Genomic DNA, 18,919 nt, shown 5'->3' on the forward strand with positions numbered 1-18,919 from the left:
ATACCATTCCAGTCACTGACCAGGTTACTCCTTTCACTCCACTTCCTTCCGGTCATACTGATGTCCCTGAAGGCTCTCGAAGCTATGTGAATGCTACTGAGTCCGGCAAAAAGCTCATTGACTCAGTTCAAGCGCTGATCCGAGTCCTTCAACATTCCACTCCTCCTGCTACTGAGTCTTCATCTGTTGAGACTACTCAGCTCTCCCAGGTCACTCAGCTTCTCAATGAAGTTAAGGGACTCAAGGACTTGCTGAACGTCATCATATCTTTTCAAGCACAGCAAGCTAAGAAGGATTCAATAGCCAAGCTGGCTGAGATTCAGCTGACAATCGTGCAACACTTGAACTCTTTACAAAAACAAGTTCAGAAATTGTTAGCTGTGCACACCGACTATGCCACCTCATCTGAAGTGAAGATGCTCTTTACTCAGCTTCATACTGAGCAACTTAAGACCAACGAGCAAATGGTTTCGTACAGTCAGTGCTCGGTAGAGCAAATTGGTGAGGCTATACAGTTGCTTAATCTGAATAAGCAAGAGATGGATACTGACGCAATGAAGCAGAATGAGATGCTGACTCTCGCACAACAAACTTTCAACCACATTCGTCATAACAACATTCAACGTCAGTATTACGACACAGCTCTTCTAAAGACCTTTCACCAGATCTTTGCTGGTCTTACTAACGCTCTCATCTGGCAAGGCAAAGCTCAAGCATTTAGCGTCAATATGCTTAGTGCAGCTGACCTCAACATACCCGTAGAGGTATCAACTGATGGAGTTGCAATTTTTGACGGCGTGAATGAAAGTGCTGAGAAACTTAAGGAGCTGTCCCAAGAACTGACTCGAGCTGCCTTAACTGATGCCTTCAGACTTCCTCCTCCTGATGCTGACAAAACGGGGGAGAAAGAACAAGCAGCTAGAGCTCAGCATGAGCGAAGTCAGTCGCGAAGTCAGTTGAAACACAAGAAAAAGAAATAGATAGGCTAGCTCAGTATAGACTAAGTTAGATGAAATCCATATGCCTTATCTATAAGTTTTGCTGTGTAAACATTGACTTCCATCAATATATCATATCTGCATCTTTTAGTCTTATTCCTGAGTTATGATATATGTTAATACATGTTACTGTGTACTGAGTCATTACGTATCTTCAATTAAATCAGCTTTTATACTCATAAATTTTATTGACTGAATCAAATGCTGATAACATGTTTGACATTGTCCTATGTGCTTATAAAACATTGCTTGTTAAGAATCCATTGAACAACAAATTACTCAGCGCACTCTATATGATTAAACCTTCCGCTTTACACTGAGTAAATAGAATATGTTTAAATAGCTGACCTATATCTAAAAACTGACCTTAGACTTACTCAATTAAACCTTTGAATGTTTAGAGTAAAACTAAGTCAGTAGCTCAACCCTTACGGGGGAGTTTGCTAAATTATACTAGGTCAACTATCATGGGGGAGCTCATACTGAGTTCCTCGCTGAATAGTTTTGCCAACATCAAAATGGGGGAGTTTGTTGAAACACCTTTCCACATAATTTTGATTTGACAAAATTGTTTAAGTATAATTGAAATACATATTCTAAACACACTAAGTTTAAATGCTTTGATTTATTCTACTAATGTGTTTGTTCAATGTTGAGTTAAAATTGTTTATAAGACACAAGAATTAAATGGCCTAAGCCCAATACGGAAGTCAAGGCCCAAGTCAAACAACTCAGTACAACTCGGCCCGCGTTTGTCAAGACGTTGCCATTTTGAACAAAACGCAACTCAGCAAAAGAAGGATCTAGAAGACCTTTGGGAACAACTTCAAGATGAAGCTGCTGAGTAGTCTCGACAAAGCGTACAAGACAGCAGCTGGCAAATGAAAACTTCCAGACAAAGTATTTCTACTTTGGGTAAAGTTCAGACGACACAGTATGCTGTCCAGTTGACTTTACCATAAAAGGAGAGACAGTCTGCTGAGCTGACCGAGGACAGAAGATACACAAATCTGATTGGCCGAGAGCTCTGAGCAAGTCAGGATGACAACGACAGGAAGCCGTTTCCCTCCAACGGTTATTTCAAAATTTGAAATGACTGATGCCCAGACGTCTCTATAAATAGTGCCATCAGAAGCTTCACTCATACAGAACTTGATCAACCCATTACGCTGACCAAATTTCTACACAAGTTCTGCAAGCAAAGAAGCAAAGCAAATCTTACACTACAATTCTTATATCTGTGTAAAAGTCTAGAGTGATTGTTTCAATCGTCTAAAGTGTCTTAGCAAATCTTTGTATAGGACAAAACACTTATCATTTCTAGAGATAGAAAGGAGAGGCTGAGTACTCGGTTTTAGTACTCAGCAAGAGATTAGGATTGAGTAGAGGTATAGAGGAAGGTACTCTTGTCATACTCAGTTGCTAAGATTGTAAAAGGTTTGAGGCTCTACCTTTAAAGAGCTCAGTAGAGGATTCGAAATCTCGGAACGTGTTCCGGGGACAGGACGTAGGCTTAGAAGAAGCCGAACCTGGATAAATCTGCTGAGTGAAGTATTTCTTACCTTTAACTCCTTATATATATTGCTTGCTTAAAATAACCAAAAACTGACCAAGTAAGGAGGTCAAGTTGAGTTGTGCGCGTTAAACGTCTGAGCTCAGGAATAGACTCTAAGTGCTATCTCCTGACTCAAGCTAAGAAACTGACCTAGTCACCAGTTGACTAAGCCATTATCTTGCTGTTTACTCAGCGCCGCTGTTAAAAACCTTTTTCTTTAGAAAAAGAAGTCTGCCCTAATTATCAAAAAGTTTAAATAGTTCCTAACCCCCCCTTGGAACTATACTTGCAACCTTACAAGGGACCAACACACTTGCCCCTAAGTAGTCGTAATGTCTAGTAGAGTTAAGAGCAATTTATAAAGATCACATCCATAGATATAGAGTTCGCACTCATAATATATATATTTCGTCATAGAAACTCTACCACTAGGCGTCGCGCTATCACATACCATCCTCAAACGAATGGTCAAGCGAAAATATCAAATAGAGAACTCAAATGGATACTTGAGAAAACAGTTTCGTCTTCTAGAAGAGACTGGGCACATAAACTTAACGATGCATTATGGGCATACCGTACTGCATTTAAAACACCTATAGGAATGACACCTTATAGACTAGTCTATGGTAAAGCTTGTCATTTACCAGTAGAGTTAGAACATAAAGCATATTGGACTATAAAAACCCTTAATTATGCAAAGCGCAGGAAAAAAGTGTTTGTTCGACTTAAACGAGTTGGATGAATTACGCTATTTATCCTACGAAAATGCAAGGGTTTATAAGGAAAAAGTTAAAAAAAATGGCATGATGCCAGAATTAGAGTTAAAAGCTTTAATGTTGGAGATAAAGTCTTACTTTTTAATTCCAGATTAAAGTTATTTCCAGGTAAGCTCAGGTCTAGATGGAATGGACCGTTTGTGGTTTTAACATTTGATTATGGAGCTTTAGAGCTAGAAAATTCCAAAGGCGATCGATTTAAGGTTAACGGTAATCGATGCAAAATTTATTACGAAGGAGCTCCAATTCAAGCAATTGAATTCGTGGACGAATTCTATGAGGATTAATTTATTTAGTTTTCATATTTTTAATTTTTAGTTTTTCTTATTATTTGTTCATAATTTTTATTTTTCTTTCTTTTTAAATTAATCTATTTTTATTTTAATTTTTAGGTTAATTTATTTTTTTTATTTTTTTTTTGAATTTGTGTACAAATAAGATTTTGTAAAATAAAATTTCAATTTAGTCATGTTTTGAAATATTTCTTAAAGTATTAAGTGTTTTTGAGAAAATATATATTTAGAAATCTCTGTGGAGATTCTAGAAATCTCAGTTGAGATTCTCCATGTTTTAGAATTAGGAAATTCTCAGTTGAGATTCCGAAAATCTCTGTTGAGATTTTCAGTATTTTAACATTTCAAAATAACTGTAAGAGATTACAGAAATCTCAGTTGAGATTTTTAGTCAGTTTTATCCAAAATGTATCAGTTTGATACCTTTTCATTTTCAACAAACACAACTTTTCACTTATGTAACCTATATATTCCTGTAGATTCAGAATTCTTTCATTACATTTCATCTCTTTCAGAATTCTGAGTGTCTTTCATCATTTCTAAAGGCTACAGACACAATCTTATTTCACAAACATGACCAAATATGCTAGGAAGAACACTTCTGCTCGTGGCAAGCGTGTAGATATCTCTTCACGCTATGGAGCATGGTTTCCCATCTACAATCATGATGAGGGAAGACGATATTTGCAGTTTAGATATGCACAGTTTTGTGGAATGCTATATATGGACGAGTTCCTGAACGAAGAACTCGGGATAAGCGATGACATGAATCGCTATCTGACAAACTTGGGATGGACCAAGTTTGCATCCATGAAGTTTTCTATTATTGGAAACTGGGTTCTAGAGTTTCTATCTACTGTTCGTTTCGTCAATAAGAGGCGTGTTCGTCTCAGTTTTTGTTGTGAGGGTAAGATATTCACTTTTGGATATCCTGAACTTCATTCTTGGTTTGGTTTTCCACCACGGGACACCACTCCGCACCATCCCAGCAGAGATATGACTTCTACAGATATATGGAGAATGTTGACGGGATTTTGGAGATTCAATCCACGTCTTGCCTACAACGAATCAATAAATTCTAACTCCATGCTGTATCTTCACAAATTTCTCTGTCATAGCCTGTTTGGTCGAGTCAGAAGCAGTGTCGTGCAGGATACATATTTGTATGTGCTAGGTGATATTTTCCAAGGTAACACAGTTAATTCCTCAAAGATTTTGATGGAGGGATTAGTTGCCGCTTCCCGTTCGAAGAATCAGAAAATAGGGTTTGGGAATATTATATGTGGAATAATTCTAGGAACCAAGGGATCAATTTCTGTTCCTTGGACTGATAAGGAACCCTTTCCTATTCTTAATTACGCGTTTTTGGAAAATGAGGGACTTGTCAAGAGAGTTTTTCGTTCTGGTCCAAAATTTCTTTCTCCTGGAGAAAGACAAATCTTCATTCAAGCGAAGATTGAGAGGGCCACTGCACGTCGTATTCCAATTCATAGGGATAATGTTTAAATTTATGTTATTTGATTGTACATAGTGTAAATATGTTTGTTGTTTATGTACATAGATGTTTTGTTTTTATGTATATATCTAGTAAGGTATTCAATGTAATTATCTTCATTATGATTAATAAATTTTCATTTTCTTTTCATCATTAATGTATCTTTTAATTAAGGCAAAACCTTTGGTTTTCCTTCAATTTAATGTTTCAGTTTTTGTTTTCAGGAATTAAACTTAGCATTAATGTTACTTAATTACAAGAGGAGTTGAATTAATCATGTTGATATTGTAAAAAATATCCAATTTTTAGCCAGCAATTCCGGAATCTCGGTTGAGATTCTGAAATCTCAGTTGAAACAGCGAAAGAACTAAGTTTTAGGAGAATTACATCCCCTGTAGGTCTTGCTGTCGCGACTAAGATTTTGAAATCACAGTCGCGACACACGACTTGTGTGGCGGGATTTGGGCTGAATTTTGCATTAATTCCTATTCCTACTCTAATTACATACCTATTAATCTACCCTATTTAATCCCTATAACTTAGACCTATATACATCACCTCTATTTTCACCAATCAATCATCTTTTACTCTTCCCAAAACCAAGATTCACTCACCTTCCCAATATATCTTTACCCTATTCATCTTCTTCTTCTCTAAATCACCACCATTATCTTTACTCTACCATTTATCTCTTTCAAATCTCTTTATCTCTTTCACCAATTTCACACAAAAATGCCTAGAGAAAAAAGAGTTGCTAACAAAACCAAAGCCACTAAAGTCAATAGATTATGAGTTCAATATGGAGCACCGTTCGATATTGCGATGGAGGCAGAGGGACGTAAATTTCGCCACTTTTCTCATCACAAGATCGAGTTCATCGATATGCCTTTTATCGATACTGACACGATAAACGTATTTTCTTTTACCGAATGTATTGATGAATTTTTATCCGTTCTTGGTTGGACAAAATTTGCTAGTATGCGTTTTCCTAGTAGTAAATCGCATATTGTGGAGTTTTTAGTCATTCTCACTTATGACAAGAACCGCGGTATTATTTCTTTTCGAAATAATGGGATTCGTTTTGAGGTCGGGTATGCGGCGATGGGCCGATGGTTTGGTTTTCCTACTCAAGATTTTTATTCAAAACCAAAGACTTTTGATGCACACACGTTTTGGCAATCTTTAACTGACTTAGATGCTTTTCATCCGAAGAACATGTCTAGCAAATTAATTAAGGATAATTGTATCTTTTTCTTTCACAAATTTTTATCCTTTTCTTTATTTGGTCGGGTTGAAAGTTCAAAGGTGCAAATCCGTGACTTGTTTGTGTTAGATTGTATTTTTAAGAATTTGACCATTGATAGTATTGGAATGATATTTACTAATTTGGTCCGAGCTTCCGCTTCACGTAGTAAGCAAGTGCCAATGGGTAATTTAATTACCGACATTGTTTTGGGTGCTCGGGGTGAATTAGCGGATTATCAAAATTTGCCTCATGTTGGTTTGCCTTCCTTGGATATCACGGTACTTCAAAGAGCCAATTTGTTGAAAAAATTGGGACCACCCACATTTATATCATATGAGGATCGTACAAGACGTATTTTTGCTACTTTGGGTGGTGAAGCTTCAAGTTCTCAAGGATTAGATGCCCACGAAGATGATGAGGAACATGATGAGGAATTTTATGAAGAAGAGGAGGAGGAGAATGTTGATGCAAATGCCCAAGAGCAAGCAAATGAGCAACCAAATATTGAAGAACAAGTTGGATGGCAACGTGTTTTGACACCAATGAACGAGAATAACCATCAAATAAATTTGCAGTTAGATGAAGTCGTTGCCAATAATACCGAAATGAGTTCGAGGATAAACACGGTGGATGCCAATATCACTACTTTGAGACGTGAGCACAAATCTACTCGTCGCCGGTTACTATCTTTCTTCCGACGCTAAAGAGTTGAGACTACGCCTTCACCACCGAGTTCACCTTGATAGGTTTTATCCTTTCTTTCTTTAACTCATTTTCGTTATTTTTATTATGTTGTGTTCAGTTTGGTACAATATTTCTAATTATGTTTGGTACACTTATATTTCTTATTATGTTTGAATGTTATCGTACCATATTTTTAATTCCCATTCGTATGATTTAATTTCGTACTATTTTTCGTGTTTTATCGATTTTTGCACCAATGAGGACATGGTCCAAATTAAGTGTGGGAGGAGATATTTCATATTCGTTTTAATATTAAGTACGAATGAATGCAACGAATGAGAATGAATGCTATTTATTTAAGTATAAATGCATGTTGTTATTAATGTTTAAGTAATGTACATAATGCAACATTTTCAAAACAAAAATGCAACATTTTTGTATAAAGTGCAAGTTTTTCAAAAACAATGGCATTTTTCATAAACATAATTTTTTGTTAAGTATATATTTCATATGTTTCAAATAATTCAACTTTCAAAATAATGTTTAACATATTTTAAGGTTATCATTATCGTTAGAAATAATATTTCTATACGGGCAATATCTTTTTGAAATATTTTTACAAATCTCCGAAACGATAAAACGTCTCGAGTAAATATATAAAAGTAAAATTTCTTTAGTTTCAAATCTCTATTTTATATCATGAATTCATGATAGATATAAATCTTATTTTCAATTTTCAATTAGGTTTATAGGCATAAATCGAACTAACAACTTTAGCTTTGTAGCTCGATATGATTTTCGTCTTACATTAAAAACCAATTGAAGTTTTTAAGGAAACTTTAGTCATAATACATGTTGAATTTCAAGTCAATATAGGATGAATGTGCTATTTTTCTTTCCCAATTTTATTTACATGTTAATTAAATTAAGTAGTCGTATTCTTAACTTTTGGCCACGATTGAGACCAACCTTATCACAATCGAGGTATGAAAGGAAAGAAAAAGTAAACAAACGGTACTTTTGGCCACGATTGCGACCACCCTTATCACGGTCGAGGTATGAAAGGAACGTTAGAAATTAAAACAAAATTAATCGTGTTTAAAGTTTTAAGTAACGATTGCGTCCACCCATGGCATGGTCGGTACCTCTTAAACGAACACAAAAATAAATGAATTCATATAAAGTCACGGACGAGACCACCCTTATCACGGGCGTGACTAAGTAAATATATTAAACCTAAGTCCTTAATAAATCTATATTTGTAATAGTTTAGGTTTGGGAAAGGAAAATTTTGTGCTTTGAAATGCCTTGAGAGAAAAGATTCAAAAACATGCGTGCTTACACCATCCCGAATACTTCAATATAAAAATTGAGATACAAGACGAATGATATATCTCTTTTACACTAGCTAGTTTGATACTTTGCGTATAAATTTACCATGAAAAGTTTTTCTTTCGGTTTAACTAATTTAAAGAGGAATATATGGATATATGTTCTATTTATAAAGAGATTGATTAAAGAATAAATTTAGTGAAATTTTGCTCGGGACTAGCAAAAGCTTAAGTGTGGGAGTTTGTTAAGCCCAAAATATACCTAAAATATCATATATAAATACGTAAAATTTACATTGAAATCATGCTAATTATATTCATTTAGAATATTTTTACGTCTTTATATACTTCTTTGATGCAAGGTACTTAATTATTTGATTAAATCCAAATAGGAGCTAAAACGGAGCTAAAACGAGGGAAAAACCTGAGTTACGTGCCAAAAATACGTATTAATCAGAAGACCAACTCAAGGAGACAAGAAGCGGTCGAGAGACGGGGAAAACGTCCCTGTCGCGACTGAGATTCTCAAAATCTCAGTAACGACACGCTAACCTCAGTCACCAAAAATTCGACTTTCGTCAGCCTTCTTCCATGCCCCCTGTCGCGACTGAGATTCTCGGAATCTCAGTTGAGACAGCGAAGAATTCTGCACAGCTTTCACATGTCAGAAATCCAAAAAACACATTTATTCGTTTGGATAAAAGCGACCCTTCACCAGCGGACACGACCCCTCATTACAACCATTCACCAACTATAAATAAGTGATTCATTTCAGAATTCAAGGGTTGGAAAAATTGGAGAAATGATAGTTTAGAGAGTTGTTATTATGTTCTGATTCAGAAAAGAGTTAGAAGTTTAGATACATTTCTATAAAAACAAACTTGATGTACATAAGTTGTTCTTAGATTAGTCATAAACACAGTAGTGATTAGTTTAGTTTCAAAGATTGTTCAGAGACAAGTTCTCATTCTGGTAGTGGACCTAGCGGTCTCTATTCCGAAGATTCAGCGAGAAGAACTAACGGCTGAAGCGCAAAATGGTCTGACAAACCTACGGAGATTGAGGGAAAGATTGACAACCCGGATCTCAAAGTTTTCGTCAAAATGCTATCCATGTTTCTTCCTCTCTGTTAACTTGTGTAGATTAACAATTCATCAATAATACATTTATCTTATTCAATATATTCTTCCTGTTGTTATTTTGATGTTGTTCTGACAAAATGATTTTCAAGATGATAAACTGGTGTTTTTATTAAAACGTTTTATATAATTATATTTACAAAGAAACTTTGTGGAACACTTGAAAGAATTAGTTTTTACGGATGATATGATCGTTAGCGCGGCTTATCGGATAAAAAATACTAATTTGATTAAGGTAGAAATCTGTTCCGATCCAGAGAGATTTCTACAGTTCGAAGCCATTTAATTGCATAAATTCTTGAATTATTACATGTTCATAATCTTACCAAAGTTATAGTTGCTTTCTTTGCTTAATGCGAATAAGTTTTATACATATTTCTATTTCACGAAAGCTTCTGGCTTGTGATTAATTCTCAAGACAGAATTGTACTCTAAGTTAATATAACATTCTCATCTAATCCTAATTAATCCAAACCAATACAATTAATTAAACGATTTTCTTAAAGTTAAACCTAAAGACGTGAATAAAACTGAATTAAAATAAGTTTTAGTTAAAAAGCGTTCCCTGTGGGTTCGATATCTTTTATTACTACAATCGTATACCGTGCATTTGCGGAAATCGCTCAACAGGCTCTGACACCATATAATGGAACCAATTGAACTAAAAGCTCGAGCTGGTAGTTGAGGCTCAATCTTAGATCTTATATTAATCTCTGACACACCCCACACGCAAATGCGCCTTGGGCTTGCAGCGTGCACAACATAGGCACATCCCACCATGTGTTTTAATTCCACAAATTTGCCAGGACTCGAACCTTCGACTGTTTGATCCTAGAGGCTCTGATACCAATTGTAACATCTTGATCCAATACCATGTAGATACTGTCCGCTTTATCCCAAATCCAACACCTTGTGCCTCGCGGCTTTAAAACGCATCTGAATGTATTGGATTCTCACTTTATTAATAAGTCTCAGTCACTCTCTCTCTCTCAATTTTCGATGTGGGATTCAGTTCATTCCTGCCCCCATCGTCATCCCTTAGGATCGCTCCTTGCTCAGGTCTTCTACCTCGACGCCACCCACTCCGGACCGGATCGTTACAGTAAATATAACTATGCTTACTAATTTTAATGATAAAATAATAAATAATGAGTGAATATGAAAAATATTGTTAGATTAGATATGATATGTCTTAATCGCCCTTCAAATATTATGAGTTAATTGTTTATATTATTTCCTGTGGATTAAGAATCCCTCAGAAATACTCATACATCAATGAATCAAATCAAAAAATTAATAAATTAATTAACAAAAGTTAAAGTAGGTGATGATGCTTTTTTGCAATTAATTAATTAATCACTCTACACAAAGTGGAAAACATGCCTACATATTCCTTAACTTTCTCTATTACCTCAACTTTTTTTTATTTAATCAGAGATTTCCATCTTTTTCTACACAATTTCTGATCATTAGCTCTAAATTAATTAAACTCCATTAATGGGTTTTGTTTCCTTGTATGGAGTTCTACTTCTTTTACAGGCAATTAATTTGTCAGAGTCATCTCATCTGAAATCTGTGAAGGATTCACCATTTCCTCCAAATTTCCTATTTGGAACTGCCTCTTCTTCTTATCAGGTATTCTTCTTCTACTCTTCTCTTCTTTTGTTCATATATCCAGTAACGGAGTCAGGAAAGAGAGTCTGCAGAAAGTACTGCAAGATTCTCTTTTTCGAAAAACGGCTGTCTGAAACCATCCCTTCTAAGATTGACTCTGTTCATCAGGCAAGGGCAGAACTACAAAGGGTCATGGAGAGTTAGGGAGAAAATAACGAAAAATTATACTTACCGACATAAAATTCCGTCTTTAATTTTCATCGGTAATTATGAATATTTCTAAAATTTGGGACTAAATTTTATGAATTTGGGACGGATATTCAGTTTCTGATTTTTTATCCTAAAAAAATATTGTGTTGTTTTACTAATTTGTTCACTGATTTTCCGAGTTTATGGTTCTGGTTTCGGCACTGTGATTAGGAGTACAATAGGATTTGGGAGTATATACAGTGGCGAATATAGGATTGTTTGTTTAGGGGGCCGATTTTACATGTGGCGTGTAAAAAAAAAATTGCTAAATCGAACTTGTTCAAATTTTTTTTTTGTATATATACATGTTATAATCTAAATGGTCAAAAACCAATTTTTAATTATCAATATAAAAAAATTTGTGTCTAATAGAAAAACTCGGATTTAGGGTAGCCTTAATAGGTAAAAAAAAAAATAGAAATTTGGATTTAAGGAGAGCCTAACACATAAAAAAAAATATATATATATATAGATTTAGAAATACTTAACTGGGCAAAAAAATTAGAATTTTGGATTTAAAGAGATGACGTGTACCTGGGTCAATTTTAGGTACTAGTTCAGCACCCGATCTAAATTCTTTTTGGAGATAGGGGAACCGGAACTACCACAGTCTTAAATTTTATAGAGATATGCCTGACTGAGGGGATGAATACAGCCCTCGGAGGCTTGGGGGTGCCAATTTTGCACCCCTAGCCTCCTTTTCTCTCAAATAGAGGAGCTAGAACTGCCCTACCAGGAGTGATTCTTGCAGCCGAGAGTGTTGCGACCATCCTCTGTTTCCGCCCCTGGACCCGTGTACCCCTCCCTCGGCCACCGAACATATTTGATTATCTTTATATTATGGTATGTTAATATTTTCAGTTTGAAGGTGCTTACTTGAGTGATGGTAAAGGTTTGAGCAACTGGGATGTTCATACTCATATTCCAGGTAAGAAAATTTGTCTTTCTATGGACTAAAACAAAACTTACTAATCTCGTAATGTATTTTCGATGATACGATGAGGATCGACTAGTGTAATTTGTAAAACATTAGGGACTAATAAGTATTTAGCCTTTACTTTTTAACAATAATACCCACTACACCTTTTTATGTTTTCTTTCTGTTTGTTTGTAGGGAAAATAATTGATGGAAGTAATGGAGATGTTGCAGTGGACCAGTATCATAGATATCAGGTATATATATATATATATATATATATATATATATATATATATATATATATATATATATATATTTTACAATTTTTAAATATTATCATATTGGTCCAAAATAAATTTTATATTATCAAATTAATCCAAAATTGATATAGGCCAATATATGATTTGTAGTTTATGATATATGTCATTATCAAAAAAATTTAAAGGTTTACATTAAATAAAAGAAAATTATATTAAAGATAAAGAAAAACCCTCAATTTATCCCACCAACGTGATTCCAACCTATGAGATTTATAGTCATATATGTCATTATCAAATAATTGGATCCAAAATGTTCAAAAGATAATTCAAAATTAATTATGCAATTCATGTTAAAAGATCAAATTTTCTGTTTATGAAAAATATAAGGTACAAAACACCCTTTTTAGTATCGGGAAACGGTATAATTGACAGGTAAAATTGGTAAGTTGAGCAAATTTCATATATTAGCGGAGTCTTCTCTTCAGTTACAAATCTCGTTATCTCAACTTTTATTTTTACATTATTTATAAAGTTTGAGATACAAGACATAATTCTGCTCCTTTCTCTGTAATAATAATAATAATAATAATAATAATAATAATAATAATAATAATAATAATAATAATAATAATAATAATAATAATAATAATAATAATAAAAAGAAGTGGGGTACAAAGATCCTACTTTTGAATACATAAATGATGGTAAATGCTATGCTTACTCTGTTTTTAACAAAGTAAGCCTTACTTTGTGTGTTTTCACCATTAGATAGCAAGAATACAACATAAATGATAAATTAATGGGTGGGGTTTAGTGGAGAAAAATATATCGTACTTTGATTACAAAAAAACTAAAGGTATCATCATTAAAAATAGGAATAATATTTGACGGATGGGAGTAAAAGAAAGAAACTCCAATCTCAAAATAATTGTAGACTAACCAATCAGGATTGATCGGTTGGGGCCGTTTTTACATGTGCGTGTGAACAAAAAAGTTTTTTTTGTTAAATCGAATTTGTTTAAAAAAAAATCGTATATATACGTGTTATAATCTGAGTGGTCAGAAATCAATTTTTAAATACCCATGTAAAACTTCTCAAAATTAAGTTACAGTGTGTTTAAGATTTTTAACATATAAAAAAATTGTGTCTAACATAAAAAATCGGATTTAGAGAGGAGAGTCTAATAGGCCAAAAACACTTAGAAATTTGGATTTAAGAATGGCCTAACATGCCAAAAAATTTAGAAAATTGGATTTAAGGAGGGTCTAATAGGCCAAAAAAATAGAATTTTGGATTTAGAGAGAGCTTAACAAATTAAAAAAAAATAGAATTTTAGATTTAGAGAGCGTCTAACAGACCTGGTCCAATTTTGTTGTGCTAATTCAGCACCCTATCAAATTTTCTTGGAGACAGGGGATCGGAACCACCATAGTCTCAAATTTTGTGGAGACAGAGGGACCGAAACTACCCCTAATTATAGTGGTTCCAGAGGCCGGAGGTGTCGGGCCCACTGGGCCGCTCCCTGTATTCACTCCTGAACAAATCCCAACTTGTTTAAGTTGGGCTTCATCTTATTAGAATTCAGTGGCTTGCAGGGGCAGAGACAGCTGAGGGCTGCAGCCCCCAGTCTCAGGCACCACCCTGAGTGAGAAATAATTATACATATAAATATGAATGTGAAATAAAACGAAAGAATAATTTAGCACATTTAGTTTAAGGAGTTAAAAACCTTTCCATGTCTAAGGAGTTAAAAACCTCTATATGCTTTTCAAGTTGGACACTTTGAATTTCATAGTTACCGCACCAAAACGAAGAACTTTTGTCCTATAAGAGGCTAAAAAAATTTGCTCAGCCAGTCAAACATTGGACACTTTTAATTTTATAGTTAATACACCAAAATGAAAAAGTTTATCATAAAAGAGGCTAATTTACCCCCTAAGATACGAAATCATGACCCCGCCACTGGTGGCTTGGTAAGAATATACCAGTTAAGCACGTTATGTAAGATATGAGATCATTTAATAAGCATTCTCTAACAATTAATGTGATAGTCGATAGCAATGTTCTTTGTTTATTCATAAAACACCGGATTTGAAGCAATGTAGTTGCTCATTGATTATCAAAGTGAAAATCGGGATGAATTCTCGATTTTAAGCGATTAAGCGATCCAGGCGCCTTGGTTTTCAACAACGTATATTCAGTTTCAATTCAAGTTCTACATGTCTATTTTTTTGTAAACAGGAAGATATAGATTTGATGGTCTCACTGGGAGTCAATAGCTACAGATTCTCAATATCGTGGGCACGAATTTTACCTAGTAAGATTTTATCAACTTCACCACCACTTTTTATTTCCAAGATGCATATAAAAAAATCTGGTTTTACATATTTGTAAGTAAAGAAATGTGTTATATTCATTATAAAAAATTGATGTTATGTTCGTTATTAATTAAAAACAAAAAAACAAGGTAAAAATATATTTTTAGATTTCTAATTATTGTGATTTCGATGGATTGAGTTTTTTATTTTTTATTTCAATATATTTCAGAAGGAAGATTCGGAGATGTCAATTTTGTTGGTATCCGCTACTATAACAAGCTCATTGATGCTCTTCTTCTCAAAGGTTTAAAAAAAAACATTCTCATAATTATATAGGATGAATTATATTCATATTTCCTGAAGTATAATCTTATCAATATTATAATCTATAAACTTTTTTTAATATAAAAATTCTTAAACGTTAACATCAATAAAAAAAATCCGCTATAAATTAATGAAATGATTATACGGATAAATTTAACTACATTATTGATTTATTTTTATCTACATCACCATAAATTTTGATCAAATACCTATTTTTATGTTTATATATATAATGAATTATATAAGGATAAAATAGGTATTTGATCAGAATTCATAGTGATGTCAATTAAAAAGCCAATGATGTAATTATATTTGTGTAGATCTTCATTTCGTTAATCTTTTAACGGGTTTCTGTTGATTTGAAGTTTTCAGAAATGAAATTTAAGCGCAATAATATTAATAATGGTATAATTCAGCGGCCATAAATGTATTTCACCCAATTGTCATAATAGATTTGGTTAAGGTAAAATAAGAAAAATCTTTACCTATTATTTTCAGGGATCCAACCATTTGTAACATTAGTTCACTTTGATTTGCCTCAAGAATTGGAGGCCAGATATAAAGGCTTTCTAAGTTCTGAATCTCAGTAAGTAATAACTTTTTAACTAATTCGAAAATTTCTATAATGAAATGGTACCAGTAATGGTTCCTTCCACTCAGATGATTCCACATCATCTCAACAGCTGATATGACATTATCTGAGTGGAGGGATCAATATTGATCCTGCTGTAGAGTAGAATTTCTCTAACTATTCTATTGATTTTACAAAGCCGTGAACTTTAACAGTGAAAATTCTTGAACAGTCCGGGTCCATTTGAATGATCTGACCAATCATGCATGGACACATCAACATATAGTGTTCTCTTAGTATTGAAAAAATACTAAAAAAGGTCTACTTCCAAGTTGTTAAATTAGTCCAAAAATAGATGGAAAAATATGTGGATCGCTAAATACCCTCCCCATTTGGACATTTTTGCCTTCTCATAATTTTGATCAAAAACTGAAAATTCTTTCTCTAAAATTACAAATCTGAACAATAATTGAAATTATGAAAATAATTGATTCGTGACAACTCGGGAACCCTGGAAATAGATGATTACGAGTCGGAAACATTAAAATTTACGTAATAATGTATATTTTTTGTGACGATTTTGTATTTTTCGTCACAAAAAATTAGACAATTTTGTATTTTTCGTCACAAAAAATTTGACGATTTTGTGTATCAGGAAGGATTTTGGATATTATGCAAACATATGTTTCAAGTATTTTGGAGATAGGGTCAAGCTCTGGGCCACCTTTAATGAACCAAACTATCAAGTCATCTTAGGTTACCGGTCAGGTCAATTCCCGCCATCTCGTTGTTCCAGCTATTTTGGAAATTGTACGGAAGGAAATTCAGAAAATGAACCTTTTGTAGCAGCACATAACATAATCTTGTCACATGCAACTGCAGTTCAAATTTACAGAACCAAATACGAGGTATTCAAAACCAAGACATATTTTCGGGTTTCATTTAGCTGTCGTTGTTGTTGCAGTTAGCTGCAAGGGTGAAACCAAGGTAAATTTTTTCACAGGATATGATGTCGCCAATTCAAGAAAATTTGTCAGAAATTCTCTCCGAATTTTTTTTCGCGACGTAATCTATAAATTTTATTTTGGGATAAGGTGCAAAAGTACCTCCTAAAGTTTACATCCATGAGCAATTTTACCTTTAACGTCTAAAATGGTACAATTTTACCCCTAATTTTGCCAGTCAAGAGCCATTTCACCCCTAACGTTGTCAAGTTGGATCAATTTTAAAAATAATTCATCAAACTGTCTTCTCGATCATGAATTTTATCATTTACATTTCACATGTAAGTCATTTTATCATTTATTAGTGACAGATCATAGACGTGAATTTTTTTTTAAAAAAAATACTGTTTATTTTATGAGTTTGACAAAAAAAATTCAAAATATTTCTCCGAATTAATAAATATTAACCTCCAATTCTATTATTAAATCATAGAAAATATAAATTTTTTTTAACCGAAGTGATATGCAATTAATGCAGAATAAGAAACAAAATATATGTGTTTTATAATAATGTCTGAAATTGACCCAACTTGTCAACTTTATGGGTAAAATTGCTCTTCGATGCCAGCATTAGGGGTAAAAATTATACTATTTTAGACGTTAGGGGTACTTTTGCACCTTATCCTTTTTATTTTTGTTATTTTCTATCCGGATTCCGAGGGTTATAAACCCCCATGACCCATTTATTTACATACTTTGCTCCATATATATAATGTTAGACCTCACATCAAACTATTTTGTACGTTAAATCTAAATTTATTATTCCCGAATAGTCATAAAATTGTATCTTATCACACGGATTAACGTACTTACGACGTTTGTATATAAAAACCAGAAAGATCAAGGAGGCAGCATTGGAATTGTGGTGCATTTCCACTGGTTTGAACCTATCAGCAATTCCACAGCAGACAAGTTAGCTTCTGAAAGAGCTCAAGCTTTCTTCTCCAACTGGTTCTTGGATCCGATAATCTTCGGAAAATATCCTAGAGAAATGGTTGAAATTCTCGGTTCAACTTTACCCGAATTTTCGAATAATGATCAGGAGAAATTGAAGAACGGACTTGATTTTATTGGTATTAACCATTACACTAGTTTCTATGTCCAAGACTGCATGTATTCTTCGTGCAAAATCGGCAGAGGAAGCTCCGAGACAGAAGGTTTTTGTCGCCAAACTCAACAGAGAAACGGAGTTCCCATCGGTCAACCTGTATGTGATCTAGATGGTTTTAGGCTTCTTTTTGTAGCGAAAGGTTAATATTTATTTGTTCATTTTGTCGGTAATTGCAGACGGATTCGGATATACTATACGTCTACCCCGACGGAATGGAGAAGATGGTCACCTATGTTAAAGACAGATACAAAAATGTACCTATGATCATTACAGAAAATGGTAAGTAGAGAACTTAGAGTTACGACGAAGTTTTTTCCGATGTAAGATTAATGAACAATGCTTGTAGGTTACGACGAAGCGAACAACCCGAAACTAAGCATTGAAGAAGTTGTTGATGATGTGAGAAGGGTAGAGTACATATCCGGTTATTTGGACGCGTTAACTACTGCAATGAGGTGAGGAGAAATGCTTGTTTTCGTAATATGTAGATATAGATATAGAATGTATAACACGATTATGAAACAACAATCTGTTTTGAAACACATAAAATTTTACCAGGAAAGGAGCGGACGTAAGAGGCTATTTTGTGTGGTCATTGCTCGATAATTTTGAGTGGACAGGAGGTTATACACATAGATTTGGACTTCATTATGTTGATTTTGCGACACTTGAGAGAATTCCAAAATCGTCAGCAACTTGGTTCAAAGAATTCGTTGCAACGCATAAGCTATCAAAATCCAACATCTGACGATGAACTCCCCGACTCCGGAGAAAAAATAATTAGATGTACAGATGAAAATTTTCATTGCTAAATGTATAATTTTTACATGAAATTTCACTCTATTTAGAATATAACGGTTTTAGCATCACTGACAGAATCTGAGACGGAAAAATCGTCTATGGTCCGAAAATATATGTAATTTTTAACATATTTTCACTCCTTGGTCCCGAGCATTTTGTTCTGACTCTACTATTACAGAGCTTACTTCCAAAGTCAAACAGAGATCTCTTTATAGTATCTAACTCTATTT

The 18,919-nt window shown here is 33.9% G+C and overlaps 1 protein-coding gene across 2 annotated transcripts; it reads left to right on the forward strand.

Annotated features, from left to right (window-relative positions):
* Positions 1 to 10,960: 10,960 nt before the first annotated feature.
* LOC136232169 (beta-glucosidase 46-like) lies at positions 10,961 to 18,905 on the forward strand. Of its 2 annotated transcripts, none has more exons than XM_066021207.1 (11): positions 10,961 to 11,152; positions 12,242 to 12,308; positions 12,495 to 12,553; positions 14,802 to 14,877; positions 15,108 to 15,182; positions 15,701 to 15,788; positions 16,429 to 16,681; positions 17,613 to 17,984; positions 18,065 to 18,167; positions 18,235 to 18,343; positions 18,447 to 18,905. In XM_066021207.1, exons 1-11 carry the CDS (start codon positions 11,015 to 11,017, stop codon positions 18,634 to 18,636), a joined length of 1,530 nt encoding a protein of 509 aa, XP_065877279.1. In that variant the 5' UTR covers positions 10,961 to 11,014; the 3' UTR covers positions 18,637 to 18,905. The 2 variants fall into 2 exon arrangements, with proteins under 2 accessions (XP_065877279.1, XP_065877280.1); XM_066021208.1 differs by having other exon boundaries at positions 11,074 to 11,152; positions 12,249 to 12,308.
* The last annotated feature ends 14 nt before the right edge of the window (positions 18,906 to 18,919 follow it).

Source organism: Euphorbia lathyris, chromosome 6, assembly GCF_963576675.1.
Source record: "Euphorbia lathyris chromosome 6, ddEupLath1.1, whole genome shotgun sequence".
NCBI classification, from domain to species: Eukaryota; Viridiplantae; Streptophyta; class Magnoliopsida; order Malpighiales; family Euphorbiaceae; genus Euphorbia; species Euphorbia lathyris.

Coding starts and splice junctions, on each gene's coding strand:
- LOC136232169 (XM_066021207.1), top strand. CDS start 11,015: ATGGGTTTTGTTTCCTTGTATGGAGTTCTACTTCTTTTACAGGCAATT. Junction 15,789..16,428: donor TTTCTAAGTTCTGAATCTCA/GTAAGTAATAAC, acceptor TTTGTGTATCAG/GAAGGATTTTGGATATTATG. Junction 18,168..18,234: donor TATGATCATTACAGAAAATG/GTAAGTAGAGAA, acceptor CAATGCTTGTAG/GTTACGACGAAGCGAACAAC.